The 19,853-nt window shown below is 38.2% G+C and overlaps 1 protein-coding gene across 1 annotated transcript in view; it reads left to right on the forward strand.

Annotated features, from left to right (window-relative positions):
* Positions 1-19,853, forward strand: part of LOC126455555 (rootletin) — a 232,425-nt gene that overhangs the window by 111,488 nt on the left and 101,084 nt on the right. Inside the window, exons 14-17 of the mRNA XM_050091311.1 lie at positions 710-904; positions 4,623-4,753; positions 15,812-16,040; positions 16,661-16,853. Of these exons, the coding sequence (XP_049947268.1) occupies positions 710-904; positions 4,623-4,753; positions 15,812-16,040; positions 16,661-16,853 (748 nt within the window). The remainder of the gene's footprint in view (positions 1-709; positions 905-4,622; positions 4,754-15,811; positions 16,041-16,660; positions 16,854-19,853) is intronic.

Raw genomic sequence — 19,853 nt, forward strand, 5'->3', positions numbered from 1 at the left:
AATTAAATATAGAAATGAACTTGTAGATAACACTGATAGCTCTCTGAAACTGTTTGCAATGATGGTGTTATGAGCAGAGAGATGGCGGGGATAGAGAATTTTTGTAAACTGTAAAGGTTGTTTCAATTTATCAGCAAATATTCGCAGTTGAGTCACTATAAGTAAAAGTGATAAAATACATGTGAGCAAATAAAAAGGTTTTTTTTTTTTCATTTTTACTGTAAAACATGCAGTAAGTTATTAATATCTACAGTGACTTAAAATGAAATGACCACATAAATCTAATTACTAAATCAAATGATAGGCTGAGATCCATTGAAGGAATTCCTGCAAAATGTTACTGTTATGTGAAGGAGGCCACTTAGAAAGGTTTTGTCCAACCTCCCCTTGAGAGTACTGTTTGTTTTTCCTGCAATCCTTGTCAAAAATAATTAACAGATGAGGTAGAAATACTATAGGGAAGTTATGTTCAATAAACTCCAGTGGGATTCACTGAAATAAAGGAAGAAAAAGGGAAATAATTTATAGTGGAGGTTTTATCATTGTGAAATCTAATCACAGAAACTCATTAAAGACATTCTAGGTATAGTCTCTAAAGTCACTTTATCTTTACACAGCTCATAGAAAACTGTCATGTTTGAAGCTTAGTGCCTGTTAGTCTGGCAAAATTCTCTCTAAATATTTCATAAACTGTACTTAAAAATTTCAGGTGGAGGTAGAGTTGGCTCAAGTAACACGTGAACGAGGTGACTTAAGTAACCAGCTGTCAGCTCTTGCTCGCAAAAAGGAAGCATTAAATGAAGAACTAATGAGGGTGAAACAAAGGTTAGAACAAGCTACTGAAACTAATGGTAGACTGAATAGGGATCTTGAGGACCTTGTGAAAGACAAAGAAGAGAAACAGGTGAGCAAACCCAAAAATCATAATACTAATATAAACAGTATCATTTCTCTCTCTCTCTCTCTCTCTCTCTCTCTCTCTCTCTCTCTCTCTCTCTCTCTAATGTAAACTTCTTTTCATGCTGCACTATCAAGTTTATCAAACTTCATTGAGCAAATAACTTGAACGACATATTTGTAACTTTTAGCAATAACTTCAGAAACTTATTCTAATGTGTTGTTAATGTGTATGAATTGTGAACTGGGATTGAAAGTGGTTGAATCTCAATGTGAAAATTACTGCACAGTCAGTCTATCATCAAATGTGTTGAATATACTCACAAGAGTTCATTGTCAAAGAATGGAAGGGCAAAAATCTAAAGTAGATAACAAGAGAACCAGTGTGGTTTTTGGGCCAAGAATCATACCACAGTGCCCAAAAATAGAGAGCAGATTTAGTTTAAACAATGAAAAATGTATTGCTGTTGTAGATTTCAGTTAGTGTTGTTAGATTGTAAAGTAAAATTAAATAAAATGTTTTTAATTCTTAGTTGGTGTGGTGTCAACTGCAAGAACATAAAGGTAATCTAGTCTTGTTATGCAAAGTAGACTGGAATAATCAGAACTAATCGAGTGGTATGAGAGACCACAACCAAGAGAGGTGTAAGACAAGTTTGCACATTTCACCACTAGTATCTTGATGTCAAAGCTGTTTATCTGGGACAGAAAGTAGCTTGACATGGTGTGCTGACAGCAAAGCAGTTATTTGCCAAAAATGAACAGAAATTCAATCAGTGCTAAATACAATTGTATTTGTGCTGGCTTATGGCTGTAACATGCACATAAACATAAAGAAATCTGAGGTAAAGATGTGTGCATTATGTAAACATGTAGAATGGGAAAAGTTAAACTTTGAGATGGGACACTTGAAGAGTTGGATGAGTTTTGGTGTCTTGTGTTAAGAAAGACTGTTGAAGACTAGACAGATTGATTGAGTAAAGAACGAAAATATTCTTGATTGAATCAGTGAGAAAATATACCAAGTACAGAATGTAATAGATCAAAGAGAGAGATTACTTGGCCACATATAATGTAATGAGGCATTGCTGAAGATTGTAGTTGAAGACATGGCAATAGAAAGAACCACAGGGGTACCCATACATATTAGTGTACGGGTATGATGATTCTGGCTTCAGCAGTTACACTGAAATGAAGAGGATAGCCAGCAAGCAATTGCTTCAAATGAATGCTAGGTTTGAGGGCTGAAACAAAAAGAGTGAATTTCATTCATTTGTTAACCATATTATCTTAGGGAAATGTTTCTGTTGATGTATTGGTACAATGTGCATCTTTGTTACACATGTTCTCAAATTAAGTCAATTTTTTGCATCTTACATATTACAAATTTGATTCATCAGAATTCATTGAGGATAGAAACTTGTTGTACAATCCTAGTAAATTAGCTGTAGGTATAACGGGTGTACGAAAAGGCAGTTCAATTATTCAAATTTCCTAAAAGTTTAACATTTGCATTTTGAATTCACAAACTAATTACATATAATATTTACCAAATTATGCCTCAGTCCTATAGCATAATTCAGTTAGATCCCCAAACAGTCCTTGCAATATAGCAAAATATGTCATAATGTTTCTTGACATACTTATCACTCAATTTATTAATGCTGGGAAGTGTTATTAATTCTCTTTGTTTTGAGCTTTAGTCTTCAGGATGAAACTAATCATATGACTTTAGCTTCTTTTCAAGTTTAGTTATAAAGAAAGAGATAATCACATTGCATAAGTATACAAACCTATTGCACAATAGGCTGAAAAAAAGTAACCCTTTTCATCGTAATAACTCTTATAACAAAGAAGTTATCATTTTTCACTCACTCCAAAACACTAACTTTATTTGCATTTTCCATTCCATACAAGGGACGAAAATGCATACCTAGACATAACGATAATATAAATAATTTAAGGAGTAAAGATAATGACTTAACCAAATAGTTGAGTGTTAAAGCACATTATCAAGACTAAAAAGGCTACTAACATTCAGATGAATCCTCCTTCCATATAGCTATAGAGTGCACATACACACAGATACACCAGTACAGCTGCATTGTCCTATCTGACAAGATTGTGCCTCTGCAGCAGTTGGTACTTGGGAGGGAGGGGGAGGGGGGGATGCAAATGGCATGGAATGCGAAGGAGCCATTGAAATCAACCATGTTGTGCTCTGCAGTATTTTATGCCACTGGTTGGACAACTCTGTTCTTGGCCACACTTTCGTGGTGGCCATTCATTCAGGTGAACTGCTGGTTGGTGGTCATGACCACATAAAATCCTGTGCAAAAATTGCAGCAGAGCTGGTTTATGACAGGGTTGCTTTCACATTTGGCACTGCCTCTAATGGGATAAGATAAGCCTGTGACAGGACTGGAGTAGGTTATGTTAGGTGAGTGAATTGAGCATCTCTTTTACCTGAGGCTTTGACAGGCATATGACCCATATGGCAAGGGGTTGTGAGTGGGAGTGGCATGGTAATACATCAGGATATTGTGTCAGTTGGGTGGGCACCAAAATACTGCTTTGGGAGAGTTGGGGAGGACGTCCCTCATTAATGGATAGAGTGATAAATAGACAAAGCCTTGGCAAAGCCACTTCCCCACATCATTGTCATTGAACACAGCATAAATGCTCTGGCTCCAGTGCCCGTGTGTCACATTCCTATTGTGTGCACCTTTTGTGTCAGTCTCCCACAATCCTATCTCACACACCTGATGTTTCCGTAACACTTGTAAACCCACCTGTGACTCAGTTCTTTCTTCCTGTATGCCTGACTAAGCAGGGCAGTAATTTTTGATGCAGATTTCCCTAATAGAAAACATAATTCATGTAGCATGTTGTTCTGCCATATCCACAACTACAAAATAGCCAAATGCATAAAACAACATTTATAAACACAAATGCTCTAACCTAATTGACCCTCCTCATAAAAGACATTTGATCACTTAAAATAGTGTGTAATAGGGGCACCTAGCAGGTAAACCCACTAGTACCTTCTCTATTACCTATAGGAAGACATTCTCATTACTTTTGGGTTCCCACTTGTACAAGTCACATATTTCCTAGTGACAATACTACATGAAGTAGTAACTCTACTCCACTTTTAAGAATGCTTATAGTGTTGGGTGAAGCTCTCACTGCTTCCTTGAGCCCACTCAGAAAGCAGCAAAGAAAGAATGTGCAGCTAATAATAGTGTTGGACTCATTTATAAGTACAGGTATACCATGTAAGTATTTGTGATTGAACAGGAAAAAAAATTGTTGCCTTCCAATGATAGTATGGAAATTATGAAACACATTTAAGCATTGAATTGGAATGATTTTTTTACAGGTAGTGTGACTAACAAGTAACAACCAATATAATGCTATAATTTCTTATGAAAAGGGAACCAGACTGTTATAAAGATAATCATATTTGGCATTAATTTTGAAAGGATGGTTGTATATAAAAACATACACTGTAATTACTTGTCACATAATTGCATATATTTATTAAACAACTCTGTTAATTCTTTTTCAGTACAAATTATTTGCATGTGAATCAGTTATCAGCAGTGTCCTGCCAGTTATACCATTATATTTTTGTTATTTTGCACAAAGATATGCTGTAATTTGCATTTTCTCTTTTATGTGGATTGCAGAAACATAAAAAACACTTGAAATTTGTAATATAGGTAATGTTAGAAACAAGTGAGAAAGAAATTCAGAGACTCCAAGAACAACTAGCTGCAATGAGGAGTGAGAAAGAAGCCCTGGAAGGAGTGCTGTTTGATACACAAACAAACCTGGAAACAGCAGAAACAAGGTTTGTACCTTTGCCCATTATTATGTAGTAATATTGACAGTGAGAAATGTTGTTGTTTGTGTAGTTACTTTTCTTAGCAATATTTATGGCAGAAGAGAAGCATCCACCCATATAATTCAGCATGCTCAGTAAGTTACAGAACTTGCTTCTCTTTTAGTAGCAGTCTATCATAAGTCTCCGAAGGAACAAAGTGTTCCAAGTGATTGGAAAAATGAATAGGTGTCTTCCATTTTTAAGAAGTGTCATCAGCCTGATGCATTCAACTATAGGCCTGTATTAGAGATCTGTTCTGTAATTTTTAACATGCTTTATGCTCATGTATCATGACCTTTCAAGAGATCAAAAATCTCCACTGTTACATTCAAGATTCCATTAACAACAATCGTGTGAAACTCACTACACTGTGTTCATCCGTAAGACCTAGAACCAGTAGATGCTGTGTTCCTTGACTTCCAGAAGGCATTTGCCACAGTGCTAAAATGTCACTTAATAAAATGTGAATATCAAACCAGCTTCGTGGTTTGATGGACGAGTTCCTAGCAAATAGAACCCAGCATATTGTTCTTAACCCAGAGAAATCTTTTGAGGTAAAAGAATCTTCGGGTGCAACCAAAGAGAGCAATGTAGGACCATTATGGTTCACAATATTTATAAGTGACCTAGTGGATAATGTCAGAAGCCTCATGAAGCTGTCCTTATGTTGCCCTGTTTTATATATAGATGTCGGAACACTAGGAAATTTTAGCAATATGCTGGAAAATCTGCAGAGGATCAGCACTTGGTACAGGGATTGGTAGATGACTCCAATTCTAACTTATTGGACATTAATAAGCAGAAAGACTAGTAATTATTTGATTACACAGCTGCTGAACAATCCACACATAAACTACTTAACATAAAACCCTGAGTTATCTCGTTTTTATTATTTTGGCAGGAACTTAAAATCCTGAGTACACTTGGGCAACTTAAGAACAGACCTTTGAAAAGATAAAACTGCTCCCCTCTCTGAGCTTGTGCTCCATTTCAGCACAGATAGTTACCTCTTCAGCTGCTAGAGAGCATCTGATCCTACGTTTGTAGCCTATCTGTCATGTTTTGGTTAAGCTGGTTGCACTTGTTATAACACCATTATATGTATAGTACTATCAATATTAAAGCTGTAGAACATCATGCAAAGTTACAAAAGAAGTTCTTTTGTCAATTATTTGGAAAAGAGGGCACACCAGGTTGAATGGCTGCATGGTGAGATACCTGGAACCCTAACCTACATTAGCATATAGGTGATTTCAAAAAGTCAATCCTGTCCCTGGGGACCTCTCCTTATGAAGGTGGAAAAAGAAAAAATACAAAGAATAGCAGAGCATCTGTTATAGGTTCTTGCAGAAAGACCATGAAGGTAAAATAAGAAGAGGCAAGCTCACACAGAAGTTTTCCAGCAGCTGCTCTTCTGCGCAACATTTGCAACTGGAACAGGGAAGGGGAGATGTGAATGTGGTGCTAGAAGTACCCAATGCCACACACTGTAAGGTGGCTTGTGGAGTGTAGATGTAGGTGTAGAAGTAAGAATGACTGGAGCATACCTGATGGATGTACAAAATTAAAAATATAAGTGTATCTAAAGATTGTGTAACTCCAGAAGTCCTTCATCAGGAGAAAGAGTAAATGTAAAAGCTGCATACTAGGAGAAAAGGATGGGATGTCTCAGGTAGGGGTGGAGGGAGTGGGGCCTGTGAGAAAATAATATAGAAAGGGTGGATAAAAACATAAAAAGGTGTTACAAAGTGAAGTTATAAGGTAACCGTAGTTTCAGAGAGAGTAAAAAATAATTAGAGGAGGAAGAGACTATCATAATTGAAGACCAGATAGATGGTGAGAGCTGAGTATGTTTTGGGTAGCCAGTTCTCATCTCCAAAACTTAAAATCACTCATGCTGAAAGTGAGGATAAAGCTGATCCATTTGATGAAAAAGGTCGCCACATTCCTCCTGCCATGTTCCACAGTATGTCCAGCAATAGGGCATCAAATACAGCCAAAGTACACAGTTCATCATTGTAAGTCATAGTTTTGATTGATTTGGATATTGCTTTCTCTGTTCCTGTCTCAGACAAGCAAGGTTGCACAGTGGTGAAACAGTAGTCTCACATTCAGTAGTACGGTGTGCAACTCACTGTCTGGCCATCCAAAACGAGGTATTCTGTGGTTTCGTTAAATTGCTTCAGACATGTGCCAGGATTGTTCTTTTTAAAAAGGAAATGGCCAATTTCTTTCCCTGTCCTACCTCTCTGAGCTTGTGCTTCATTTCTGATGACACCATTGTAGAGAGATGTTGATGTCCAACTTTCCTTTGTCGGCACCACTTTTATAATATCTACGTGGCTATAATATCATACAAAGTGAGAAAACTCTTGGTAGATGGCTTATTTTAATTTACATATAGATGTACATTTGTGTCTCTCTATCAAGGTATGAGAAGATAACATAATGAGAACTTTAGTGAGATTTTAATGATGATGACATTATTGATTTTTTTTTTTAAATGTTTGCTACTAAAGGCAATGCATAATGTATTAATGTCCTTTTCTGAGGGGTGAGCATTCAGTAGTGCTCACACAGTCAGCGTAGTGACAGTCCTAGAGTTGAGTGGACACACCAGCAGCAGCACTTTCTGTTTTATACACAGGACTTAGTTTATTTTTTGTTTTCATGTGGCTTCTGTGAACAAGTGAATTGTATCCATGTATTTTATGGTGTTGATTGATGAATACTAAGTTGTTATAGGTTTTTGTGTAAATTTTAGTGTATTACCAATATGTGGGCTGACTTTGGAGTGTAATAAAAACCAGAAGTAATGTAACAGCAGAACTTAGATTGAACCCAGAGACTCCTCTGGTTAGTATTGTGTTAGTTATGGTATCGGTGAAACTTGATTAAATGTGGGGAGGGACAGCATCTGTTGTGTACAGATGCATGGGGTATTGTCCATAAGCAGCAGAGAACTGTGTTGGCCACAGGTGTCAGGCTGCTGCCCTAGGTTGCAGTGGTGTTGGGCACCTGAAAAGATATGGGGAATCTCAGGAAGATTAAGGAATTTCATAAATCTAAGGGAATTCTGTTTTTAATCTAGCACTGAAGTTTAATTTAATTGAGTTTTAATACCTCAAATTTTAAGATAATTAATATTTCAGATAGTGTTACATTAATATTATTCCACATAAGTCATCTATATTTAAAAACAGTGGTCAAATTTCTGCTTATGCCCAGTACATCTCAGCTGAGTGGAAAGAAAAGTTGTTATTGTGGTATGCTCCCTTCCCCCTCCTCCTCACTCACTCACCGTTCATTTATTGGGAACTTCTTATGATGCAATCTCCCTCCCCTCCTCCCTATACATCGAATTCTCAAGGAGTATTTTTTTTCCCCCAAGTTTGAGTAGCCACCATGCTGTAGTACTACCTTGGATCCCTGATGCCACAATGTCTCCCAATTTGTACTTCCCAGCCTGTCGACATTTACCTGACAGTAATTGCCAAATAATGGGGGAGGAGGGGGGGGACATGAATCTCTGGGTAGAAGGTTTTCACCTTCTGGCACTGGCCGCACAGCTGTACCCCTGTCCCTTGAAGACAGGTTTGAGGTATTCCCCACTTCTGAAAGTATATCTGAGCCACCTCAGACACCTCACCTGTTGAAACTGGGGCAGATCTTCCAGAAAGTCAGAACAGGTGCAGTGAGCTCCAGTGGTATGTGGGTGATGAAACCTCTTAGGGTTGGGAGAGAAGGCTACTGTCTGTTCTTTTTGCCTGCCAGTGGATCTTGTCCGAGAGGTGGAAGAGGTTCTGCTAGAAGTGACTGAGCATATGGGCTGCACCTGGCCACTAATTGTGGCTTAAGTTGACACACCTTGGTGAAAGCAATTAGCGTTGCTCTCAAGGTGTAAGCAGAGTTAGCATTTGCAGCATCATTTACAGAACCAGTCCCAGTCCTCTGGTTTGGAGCTGAATGGAAGACTTAAACCAGAGGCTCAGACGATTCTGTGAAGATCTTGGATGTGGATTTGCTAACCTCTGCTATTGGGCGAAGAATTGTAGGAGACCCAACCTTCCCTTTCCCCTCCTCATTAGGTCAGGTGTACACTTCATGGAGGAAGCAACTACTATAAAAATGTGTAATGGAGTGCATGTGGCATGTACATGTGGGTTTTTTGGACAGAGAAATCCCTCAACAGCACCGATAAAATGCATTCTGATTTCAGGTAGGGAAGAATATTATCCTCATTAATTAAAGAAACTAGCATGCGTCATGGCAGATTATTGAAAGAAAATGTTAGTATAGTACACTATAAAAAAAAGGTGTAATGGGGTGCTTGTGGCATGTACATGTGGGTTTTGTAGTATAGAGAAATCCGTCCACAGGCCCAAGAAGATGTGTTCCAATTTCAAACAGGGAAGAATGCTAACCTCGTTAATCAAAGAAACTAGGATGTGTCATGGCAGATTAGAGGAAGAAAATGTTAATATAGTATCACTTAACTAACGCTGTGTCTCTGGAAAGGTCCCAGAACTGGTCTCGCTTATAAACATAACAAAGCCAATATGGTACCAGGGATAGAAAACTGTCTAAAACCAGGAGTTAATAACAATGGATTTCTAAATGCTAATAGGAATGTATATCCCAAATATTGGTTGAACACTGATGGTGGAGGCCTGTTTATTGTTGTGAAAAATATGGTAACATCTGGTGAGGTTAGTACAGATTCCAAATGTGAAATAATTTGGAGGAAGACAAGTTTTAAAGTCTGATTGCATACGGTCATCAGATGCTTTTGTAGACCCCCCTGCCTCAAGAGCAGTAATGGCAGAATGTTTGAGGGGAAACTTTGAGAATATTTAGGGCAAAATTTCCTGATCATGTTGTAGGTTAGGTGGAGGTTCCAACTTTGCAGCCAAAGATGGGGAGGCTCAGACAATTAGGGCAGGTATTATGGGCAGGGAATCATGGGAAATTTTGTAAATGTCTTACTTGAAAAATATAGCATAAGCAGAGTTGTGCATGAAGTGTTCAACGAATTTGAAAGTAAAATTCTATCAACTGATTTAACAGAAAATCCTTAGATGTTTCAGTCTCATGTTAAATAGTAAACAGATTGAAGCCATCTGTCCAGACATTCTGTGACCATAATGCCATCAAACTGGAGGATGACACAGAGAAGTCCGAAATACTAAATGTCTTTTCACAAAATTGTTTCGCTATAGAAGACTGCACTGTAATTCCTCCTTTAAATTGAATGTCAAAGTGACAGATATTGAAATAAGTGGCCGCTGGATAATAAAGCAAATGAAATTGCTCAATGGAGGAAAGACCACTGGACCTGACAGGATACCAGTAAGATTCTACATAGAGCATGCAAAAGAACTTACTCCTCTTGTAACAACAGTGTGCCATAGCCCCTGGAGAAATTTTTATGAAGGATCATTGAACAGGTGTGCTGAACTGTAAACCTATTCTCTGACATCATCTGTTATAGAATTTTGGAACATTTTTCATGCCAACATATTATGACACTTCTGGAGACAGAAAATCTGCTCTGTAGGAATCAACATGGGTTCCAACACCAATGATTGTATGAACCCAGCTCACTTTGTTTGTCCACAAGACCCATAAAGCAGTAGATACAGGCTCCCAGGTTGATGCAGTGATCCTTCACTTTTGGTTTTGGAAGATGTTCAGTACAGTTCCACACTGCCACCTAATGAAAAAAAAAAAAAAAAATATGTATATGACCTAGTGTGTTATGTCAAAATTTCCATGAGACTTATTGTGAATGATGCTGTGGTATACAATACAGAGAAGTCACTATCCTCACAATGCTATAAAATTATCATGAGATGCAGGAAGACCAACAGAGGATCGACACTTAAATCAGGAAGTGGCAGTTGACCCTTAGCACAAATAAAAGTAATTATTGCACATAAATAGCAGAAAGACCCATCATTGTATGATAACCTGATTGCAGAACAATCAGTCGAAGCAGTTACTTCAATAAAACATCCAGGAATATGCATACAGGGTGATTTAAAGTGGAACGACCAGTTAAAACTAATTGCAGGTAAGACAAATAGCAGACTGAAATTTCATCAGGTTACCCTCCATTCAGAAGGCTGTTGCATGCAGCAACTGTTATATCAACTTGTGAATAATAGATTTCAGCTATCAGTCGTCCTTTTGAAATTTTATTGGCAGATCTAGATTTCAGCTAGAAACTAGCCATTCTCAATGCACTACCATTTTTGATCAATGCATGTAATGCCTGTTGGTCAGGCTTCATCCACAGTTCATTGAATACTAATAATTCAATACTAATAATATTCAATGAACTGTGGATGAAGCCTGACCAACAGGCATTACGTGCATTGATCAAAAATGATAGTGCATTGAGAATCACTAGTTTCTAGCTGAAATCTAGATCTGCCAATAAAATTTCAAAAGGATGACTGATAGCTGAAATCTGTTATTTACAAGACTGAAATTTATTGGAATAATCCTCAGGAAATATAGTCCAGCCACAAAGAAGATGTTGTTGTTGTGGTCTTCAGTCCAGAGACTGGTTTGATGCACCTCTCCATGCTACACTATCCTGTGCAAGCTTCTTCATCTCCCAACACCTACTGCAATCTATATCCTTCTGAATCTGCTTAGTGTATTCATCTCTTGGTCTCCCTCTATGATTTTTACCTTCCACGCTGCCGTCCAATACTAATTGGTGATCCCTTGATGCCTCAGAACATATCCTACCAACCGATCCCATCTTCTAGTCAAGTAGTACCACAAACTCCTCTCCAATTGTATTCAACACCTCCTCGTTAGTTATGTGATCTACCCATCTAATCTTCAGCATTCTTATGTAGCACCACATTTCGAAAGCTTCCATTCTCTTCTTGTCCAAACTATTTATCGTCCATGTTTCACTTCCATACATGGCTACACTCCATACAAATACTTTCAGAAACAACTTCCTGGCACTTAAAACTATACTCGATGTTAACAAATTTCTCTTCTTCAGAAACGCTTTCCTTGCCATTGCCAGTCTACATTTTATATCCTCTCTACTTCGACCATCATCAGTTATTTTGCTCCCCAAATAGCAAAACTCCTTTTCTACTTTAAGTGTCTCATTTCCTAATCTAATTCCCTCAGCGTCATCCAACTTAATTCGACTACATTCCATTATCCTCGTTTTGATTTTGTGGATGTTCATCTTACATCCTTCTTTCAAGGCACTGTCCATTCCGTTCGACTGCTCTTCCAAGTCCTTTACTGTCTCTGACAGAATTACAATGTCATCGGCGAACCTCAAAGTTTTTATTTCTTCTCCATGGATTTTAGTACATACTCCGAATTTTTCCTTTACTGCTTGCTCAATATACAGATTGAATAACATCGGGGAGAGGCTAAAACCCTGTCTCACTCCCTTCCCAACCACTGCTTCCCTTTCATGTCCCTCAACTCTTGTAACTGCCATTTGGTTTCTATACAAATTGTAAATAGCGTTTCGCTCCCTATATTTTAACCCTGCCACCTTCAGAATTTGAAAAAGAATATTCCAGTCAACATTGTCAAAAGCTTTCTCTAAGTCTACAAATGCTAGAAATGTAGGTTTGTCTTTCCTTAATCTGTTTTCTAAGATAAGTCACAGGGTCAGTATTGCCTCACGGGTTCCAACATTTCTATGGAATCCAAACTGATCTTCCCCGAGGTGGGCTTCTACCAGTTTTTTCCATTCGTCTGTTAAGAATTCGCGTTAGTATTTTGCAGCTGTGACTTATTAAACTGATAGTTTGGTAATTTTCACATCTGTCAACACCTGCTTTCTTTGGGATTTGAATTGTTATATTCTTCTTGAAGTCTGAGGTTATTTCGCCTGTCTCGTACATCTAGCTCACCAGATGGTAGAGTTTTGTCAGGACTGGCTCTCCCAAGGCTGTCAGGAGTTCTAAAGTAATGTTGTCTACTCCTGGGGCCTTGTTTCGACTCAGGTCTTTCAGTGCTCTGTCAAACTCTTCACGCAGTGTCATATCTCCCATTTCATCTTCATCTACATCCTCTTCCATTTCCATAATATTGTCCTCAAGAACATTGCCCCTGTATAGACCCTCTATATACTCCTTCCACCTATCTGCTTTCCGTTCTTTGTTTAGAACTAGGTTTCCATCTGAGCTCTTGATATTCATACAAGTGGCTCTCTTTTCTCCAAAGATCTCTTTAATTTTCCTGTAGGCAGTATCTATCTTACTCCCAGTGATATACGCCTCTACATCCTTACATTTGTTGTCTAGCCATCCCTGCTTAGCCATTTTGCACTTCCTGTCGATCTCATTTTTGAGACGTTTGTATTCATTTTTGCCTGCTTCATTTACTGCATTTTTATATTTTCTCCTTTCATCAATTAAATTCAATATCTCTTCTGTTACCCAAGAGTTTCTATTAGCCCTCATCTATTTACCTACTTGATCCTCTGCTGCCTTCACTACTTCATCCCTCAAAGCTACCAATTCTTCTTCTACTGTATTTCTTTCCCCCATTCTTGTCAGTCGTTCCCTAATGCTCTCCCTGAAGCTCTCTACAATCTCTGGTTCTTTCAGTTTATCCAGGTCCCATCTCCTCAAATTCCCACCTTTTTGCTGTTTCTTCAGTTTTAATCTACAGTTCATAACCAATAGATTATGGTCAGAGTTCACATCTGCCCCTGGAAATGTCTTACAATTTAAAACCTGGTTCATGAATCTCTGTCTTACCATTATGTAATCTATCTGATACCTTCTAGTATCTCCAGGCTTCTTCCATGTATACTACCTTCTTTCATGATTCTTGAACCAAGTGTTAGCTATGATTAAGTTATGCTCTGTGCAGAATTCTACCGGGCGGCTTCCTCTTTCATTTCTTTCCCCCAATCCATATTCAGCTACTATGTTTCCTCCTCTTCTTTTTCCTATTATCAAATTCCAGTCCACCATGACTATTAAGTTTTCGTCTCTGTTCACTACCTGAATAATTTCTTTTATCTCAGCATACATTTCTTCAATCTCATCATCATCTGTGGAGCTAGTTGGCATATAAACTTGTACTACTGTGGTAGGCGTGGGCTTCATGTCTATCTTGGCAACAATAATGTGTTCACTATGCTGTTTGTAGTAGCTTACCCACCCTTCTATTTTGTTTTATTCATTATTAAACCTACTCCTGCATTACCCCAATTTGATTTTGTATTTATAACCCTGTATTCACCTGACCAAAAGTCTTGTTCCTCCTCCCACTGAACTTCACTAATTCCCACTATATCTAACTTTAACCTATCCATTTCCCTTTTTAAATTTTCTAACCTACCTGCCCAATTAAGGGATCTGACATTCCACACTCCGATCCGCAGAATGCCAGTTTTCTTTCTCCTGATAACGACGTCCTCTTGAGTAGTCCCTGCCGGAGATCCAAATGGGGGACTATTTTACCTCCGGAATATTTTACCCAAGAGGACACCATCATCGTTTAACCGTACAGTAAATCTGCATGCTCTCGGGAAAAATTACAGCTGTAATTTCCCCTTGCTTTCAGCCATTCACAGCACCAGCACAGCAAGGCCATTTTGGTTAGTGTTACAAGGCCAGATCAGTCAATCTCCAGACTGTTGCCCCTGCAACTACTGAGACGGCTGATGCCCCTCTTCAGGAACCACACATTTCTCTGGCCTCTCAACAGATACCCACCTTTGTGGTTGCACCTATGGTACGACAGTCTGTATCGCTGAGCCACGCAAACCTCCCCACCAACGGCAAGGTCGATGGTTCATTGGGGAGACAAAGAAGATAGCTTACAAATTTCTCATTTGACCATCACTTGGATATTGCTTGGCAGTCTGTGTTCTGTACCGGATAGGACCGATAGAGAATTTAGAGAAGATCCAAAGGAGAACAGTATATTTAATTACTGATTCATTTAATAAGCATGGAAGTCTCACAGGGATGCTCATCCAAGTCCAGTGGCAGATGCTGCAAGAGAGGCATTCTGCATTATGATGTGATTTATGGTTGAAGTTCTTAGAGCATACTTTTGTAGAGCAGTCAGTCAATATAGTGCTTACTCCTACATTTATCACGAGAGAAGACTGTGAAACTAAAATTAGAGAGATTCGAACTCCTACAGAGACATACCAGCAGTCTTTCTCCCTGTAAAACATTTGTGATTTGAACAGGTGAAGTGATACAAAAAGTACAGTCCAGCTTGCTGATTATAGATGTAGATGTAGGAACAAGCCTAAACTCTCAATAATCAAAACCAGGTATTCATTGCATTTCTGGTCAGCAAATTGTTGTTTTTGGCGTTTTGTAAGGGACTTTGATGCTTTGCTTTCTTTCTTTTTTCTTAGTTGTTTTCACCTTGTATTGAGGTTTATGCTAAAGGCACTCTTAAAACTTCTAAATCTGCAGTAAGTGTACTTTGAATGTCACTTGATGCAGGGCCCTTTACTCTGGAACGTGCCATCTTACAAAGCAGTAATTTTTATTTTATTTTTTGCCACACCTGGGGTCTGGATTTCTTCTTCTTTTCCCTTAAGTGAATTTACAGTGTAAAATGTTAGTTGCAATATCCTGATGCTTGCATTTTCTGTCTCGGTGAAAATATTCCTGATGAAGCTTCAGAAACAGTTTTTTTGTTTTTCAATTAGAGGTTAGTGAATAATGTTAAGCCTATTAGATTAATGTAATCAAGTAGGTGGCCTAAAAGTCACATTGTTCATGCAGATACAAAACTTACTGCCGAGAAAGAGAAAAGTAATTATATTGTGGTAATTCTTTTCTTTATCTTAGCTTACTGCCTTTTTTTATTTTTGAATTCTTGAGATACTGTTGTATGTAGTTTATTGTGCCTTTAAGAATGTCACTGTTGCAAACTTTGCAAATGAAATTGTGAAAAACATCTTTTTCACCACTTGATTGCACCAACATAATTCAGTAAGGAAAACCCTATTATGACTTAGCTCATGATGAATTTTTCTTGATTCCTTAGACGTGTGCAGCTGGAGCAGGAGCAGCAGGATCTGTTAGTGAAACAAGAGTCACTCAAGGGTCAGGTTTGTCGACTGACACGTGAACTTGAAACTTCAGAAAAGCGTGCTCAAGATATAAAGACCTCACTCACACAGCAGTCGGGTACACAAGAAGCAGAATATCAACATACCCTTTCAAATTTGCGTAAATCCAATGAGGATAATGTACGAAAACTTTCTGAAGAAAAGGTAAATAAATTTTTAGGCATTAGTATATAATGCTCATCTGAGAAACAATTATATAGGGCTTCAGAAATGTGTGTTTTATGTTTGTCCCATGGCAGTTTCATTAATAGTTTTTATACATTTTTCCTAACTCTCTCTTTTATCTTATGAATGACAATACGAATTAGGGTAGACTGTTACTCAACATATAGAGGAGGCATTCACTGGCAGACAAGCATATTTAAAAGTAGATAGATAGCTAAATGAATCTAACAATCTGCTTTTAAATGTGCATGTCAGCCATTGAATGCCTCTCTGTCTGCTGAACAGCAAACTATTCCTTCTCATGTTGCAATTCAAGCCTGGATTTTCCATTGTTTGGTTTACCTTATGAATGAATAATATATTAAGGACAAGAATGATCAGCATTATTTCAATCAAAAAATTTATTAGACAGCAGTTTTTACACTATATGCTGAAGTTGAGAACTATATTTCAATATCAGAACTCATTCTGTTACTTTCATCTGCTGACATGATTAGTATTTTAGTTTATGTACTGATGAGAAGTGGCTGCTAAAAATAGCTGCAGAGAATATTTCCTGTGAATTGTGCTGATTACCTTATGTTTTCTTTTACACATAGGAACAAGTGCGAATATCTTTGGAAAAACGTATGCAGCAGTCATTGCAGCAGCTGGCTATAGAGAAGAATTCTGAGATACAACACTTACAGCAACAACTAGAGCAACTTCAACAGCATCTAGAACATGTGTGTCAACAGCACGAAGAGGTTATGCTGCGAGCAGAAAATGAGAAACAGCAAGCTCTTCTTATAGGTTTGTACAGAAGAAAACTTAATACTGTATTAAAGAAAGATTACTGAAATGAAAATATAATTTACACATGGTGCCAAATGTGTTTGTTGAGGTGAAATGGAATTGATGTAAAATGTAATTTCACAAACCAACAGCATAAAGGTAGGAACTGAATGGACATGCAGCTCATGGCAGGGCAGAGAGTGCATTTACAGAAACTGTCACCAGGTGGCACCAACATGCAAATATATTGTTTAACTTACACAAAAAATGTTTTTAGCACATAGCGTGCTTTGCAAATCATGACTATGATTGAAGTTTCTCATAAAGAGAAATGAGAAGAAGCATTCTGTATGTACTTTACAGAATTTTTTTATGGCCAAGGTCGCATTCAAACCTGTTTTTTATTGACCAGTTTCAACAAGTAAAACTGTCATCTTCCGATCTTTGAAAACTTTTTTCATTGTACATCATGTTCCATTGTGTGTTCATAACTCTTGCTATGTAACATTTTAGTGGAGGGTTATTGCACATTCCACACAGGTTTGACTATAGGAAAATTACAAAGAGGTTTGCCACAAGTAAAAATAAACACACATAAAATGCACCTTGTGGAATGTGGCATGTCTACATATGTAGTGTTCCTTTGATCCTTTTCAGTTATTAACACGATATGTAGCAAAAGTGCTCATTTATGCCAGTATTTACATTTATGTGATGAGTGAAGCACGTCTTGGAACCTTCTCCCTTGAATTACATAGTTGCGTGCAGACATAAAGATGCTGAAGGTATTACCCCCATACTTCATAACCTATCTAGTTTTGCTGTGACTACACTTATGATGTGTCACGGATTAAAGATTTAGTATAGGATGAGCCTCACGGTTTACATGAAAAATCATACTTCTGTCATACAGCTAGTAAATCTGCAGCTCATTGTGTGTATGTTTGGCTATATTGCTAACACATTATTACAACTTGGGTTTGGTGACCATGGCATAGTAGTCAGTCTGCAAACCACAAATATCATAAAAACTCAAACCACTTGGGTCTGAGAATGATGGTAATTTTTGTACCGCTTAATACAATTTGTTATTAAAATACAGTAAGGGAACACTCTGACAGTCAGATTCAGATACTCAGTGTGTCTTGTGATGAAGGCAACATGGTACACAAAGATCACTCAACTATCAAATTGTTTTGCTGGAGCAAGTAAATGTCTGAGGGTTAGGCAACATTGCTACTGGTGCAGGCTGCTATCGTAGTAGCTGTTGCTGCTGCAGAAATTATAACACCTGTTGCTGATGTTGATATTTCCTACCTTTCTTCCAGTTGTTAGACGGATTACATTTGCTGTTGCATTTCCAACAGCTGCTACCTCAACTTCAGGAAGTCGCAATCCATCTTTAACACTGTGATATTGTGTGGTGGAAAACACTCTCATCACCATTCTTCTGTCCTGTACAGACATTGGTAGAAACAAAGTTTGCGGTCGCTCTCACAGGGGCTGTTGGAACACGCAGTGACGTTTGTCAAGATGCCTGACAAATCCATCCAGAGAGTAATCCAAATCAAGAAACATGCAAGGCTGACCTCAGTATAATCGTATTGTGCATAGACAAAAGCTTCACTGGTTATGTGAGAGAGTAAAGACAAATGGTTGGCTGTGGTATTCATTAACACTAATGTGCCAGTAGCTGCACTTACCACACTTGCTGGTTGCTCTCTCCATGGAACTTGTGTCAACTGAGTGACTACACAGCAGGAGGACCTTTGACCAAGCTTCTGTTTCACTACTCAGGCTGGGCAAGAGATCTGAATCCCTCTCAGGTACAAAAATGTGTACATGCTTGTGTCAAAGACTGCACTGTCAGCAGCTGTCATCTGAAGTACATCAGTTACAAAAAGTCTCGTATAGTTTTATGAAGTGTTCTTTAAAAAATTGTTCACTAATACACACCTAACTATAATATTTCAAATGGATCACTACTTCTCTTGCAATCCATATTAATTTCATCACACAAGATGCCTATCTCAATTTTATCAATAGGTACAAATCTATGATAGAATATTGTCTTTGCAATACCTGTTGAATTTTAGCCATTGTCATTACATTAGAAGTTCCATGACTTGTCTCCTTAAGACCTACTGTTTATGAAACTGAATCAGAAAATAGTGGTGTGACTGGAATGTCTCACTTTTCAGCACAGTGTATACAAACACAAACCTTAATGAGGGATGAAAATTGTGTGATATTTCAGGATGGATATCCAGATCCCAACCCTCAGGGGCTCAGCATTTGTCTGCTGGGTGCAGGCTTACCTAGACACACAGGGCCCTGTCTAGGGTGACTCGTTCTTCCCTAGCTGCTTGTGGGAATGAGATGGACCCCTCGAAATTTCTTCTTCTTTTCTCAGCAGAACTGGTGTGCCACATGGAGGTACCACCACCCAACCACACAAGAGGTTTCATGTGATGAGCCCTCCAGGTTCTTCAGTTGTTAAGACCACTTAGATATTTACTAACAGAATGCATGCTGCAGGTCAGAATGTATTTTGGATATTTAAAAGAAGAGAAGGCATCTTTGAAAATGTCTCCCCTTTTTACATTCAAAAGGGTTTAGAGGGCATTGCAGGAACATTAAAAATGAGTCGAGTGGTTATGCAGTGGGACACTATTTTTTGGAACAAATAATTCCCAGCAGGCAACACAACTCCAGAAAGTGAAATACCTTGGGAAATATGCCATTGACACACAGTTCCACACTGCATTGAATTACAGCAAAGGTGTTGTGATGTGCCAGGATCTGGTGGACATTCCCAAAGAAGAAATGGAAGTTGAGTGGGTCCAAGAAGGAATAGTCGACGTTCAGAATATCATGAAAAGGGTGGCTGGCAATGTTACCAAATCCAACTCGTTTATACTGACTTTCAGCTGCACGAAACTTCTAGAGCACATTAAGGCAGGTTTCCTTCACCTAAGCATGCGGCCTTATGTACCCAACCCAATGTATGGTTTCCAA

This window comes from Schistocerca serialis, chromosome 2, assembly GCF_023864345.2.
Source record: "Schistocerca serialis cubense isolate TAMUIC-IGC-003099 chromosome 2, iqSchSeri2.2, whole genome shotgun sequence".
In the NCBI taxonomy this organism is placed as follows: Eukaryota; Metazoa; Arthropoda; class Insecta; order Orthoptera; family Acrididae; genus Schistocerca; species Schistocerca serialis.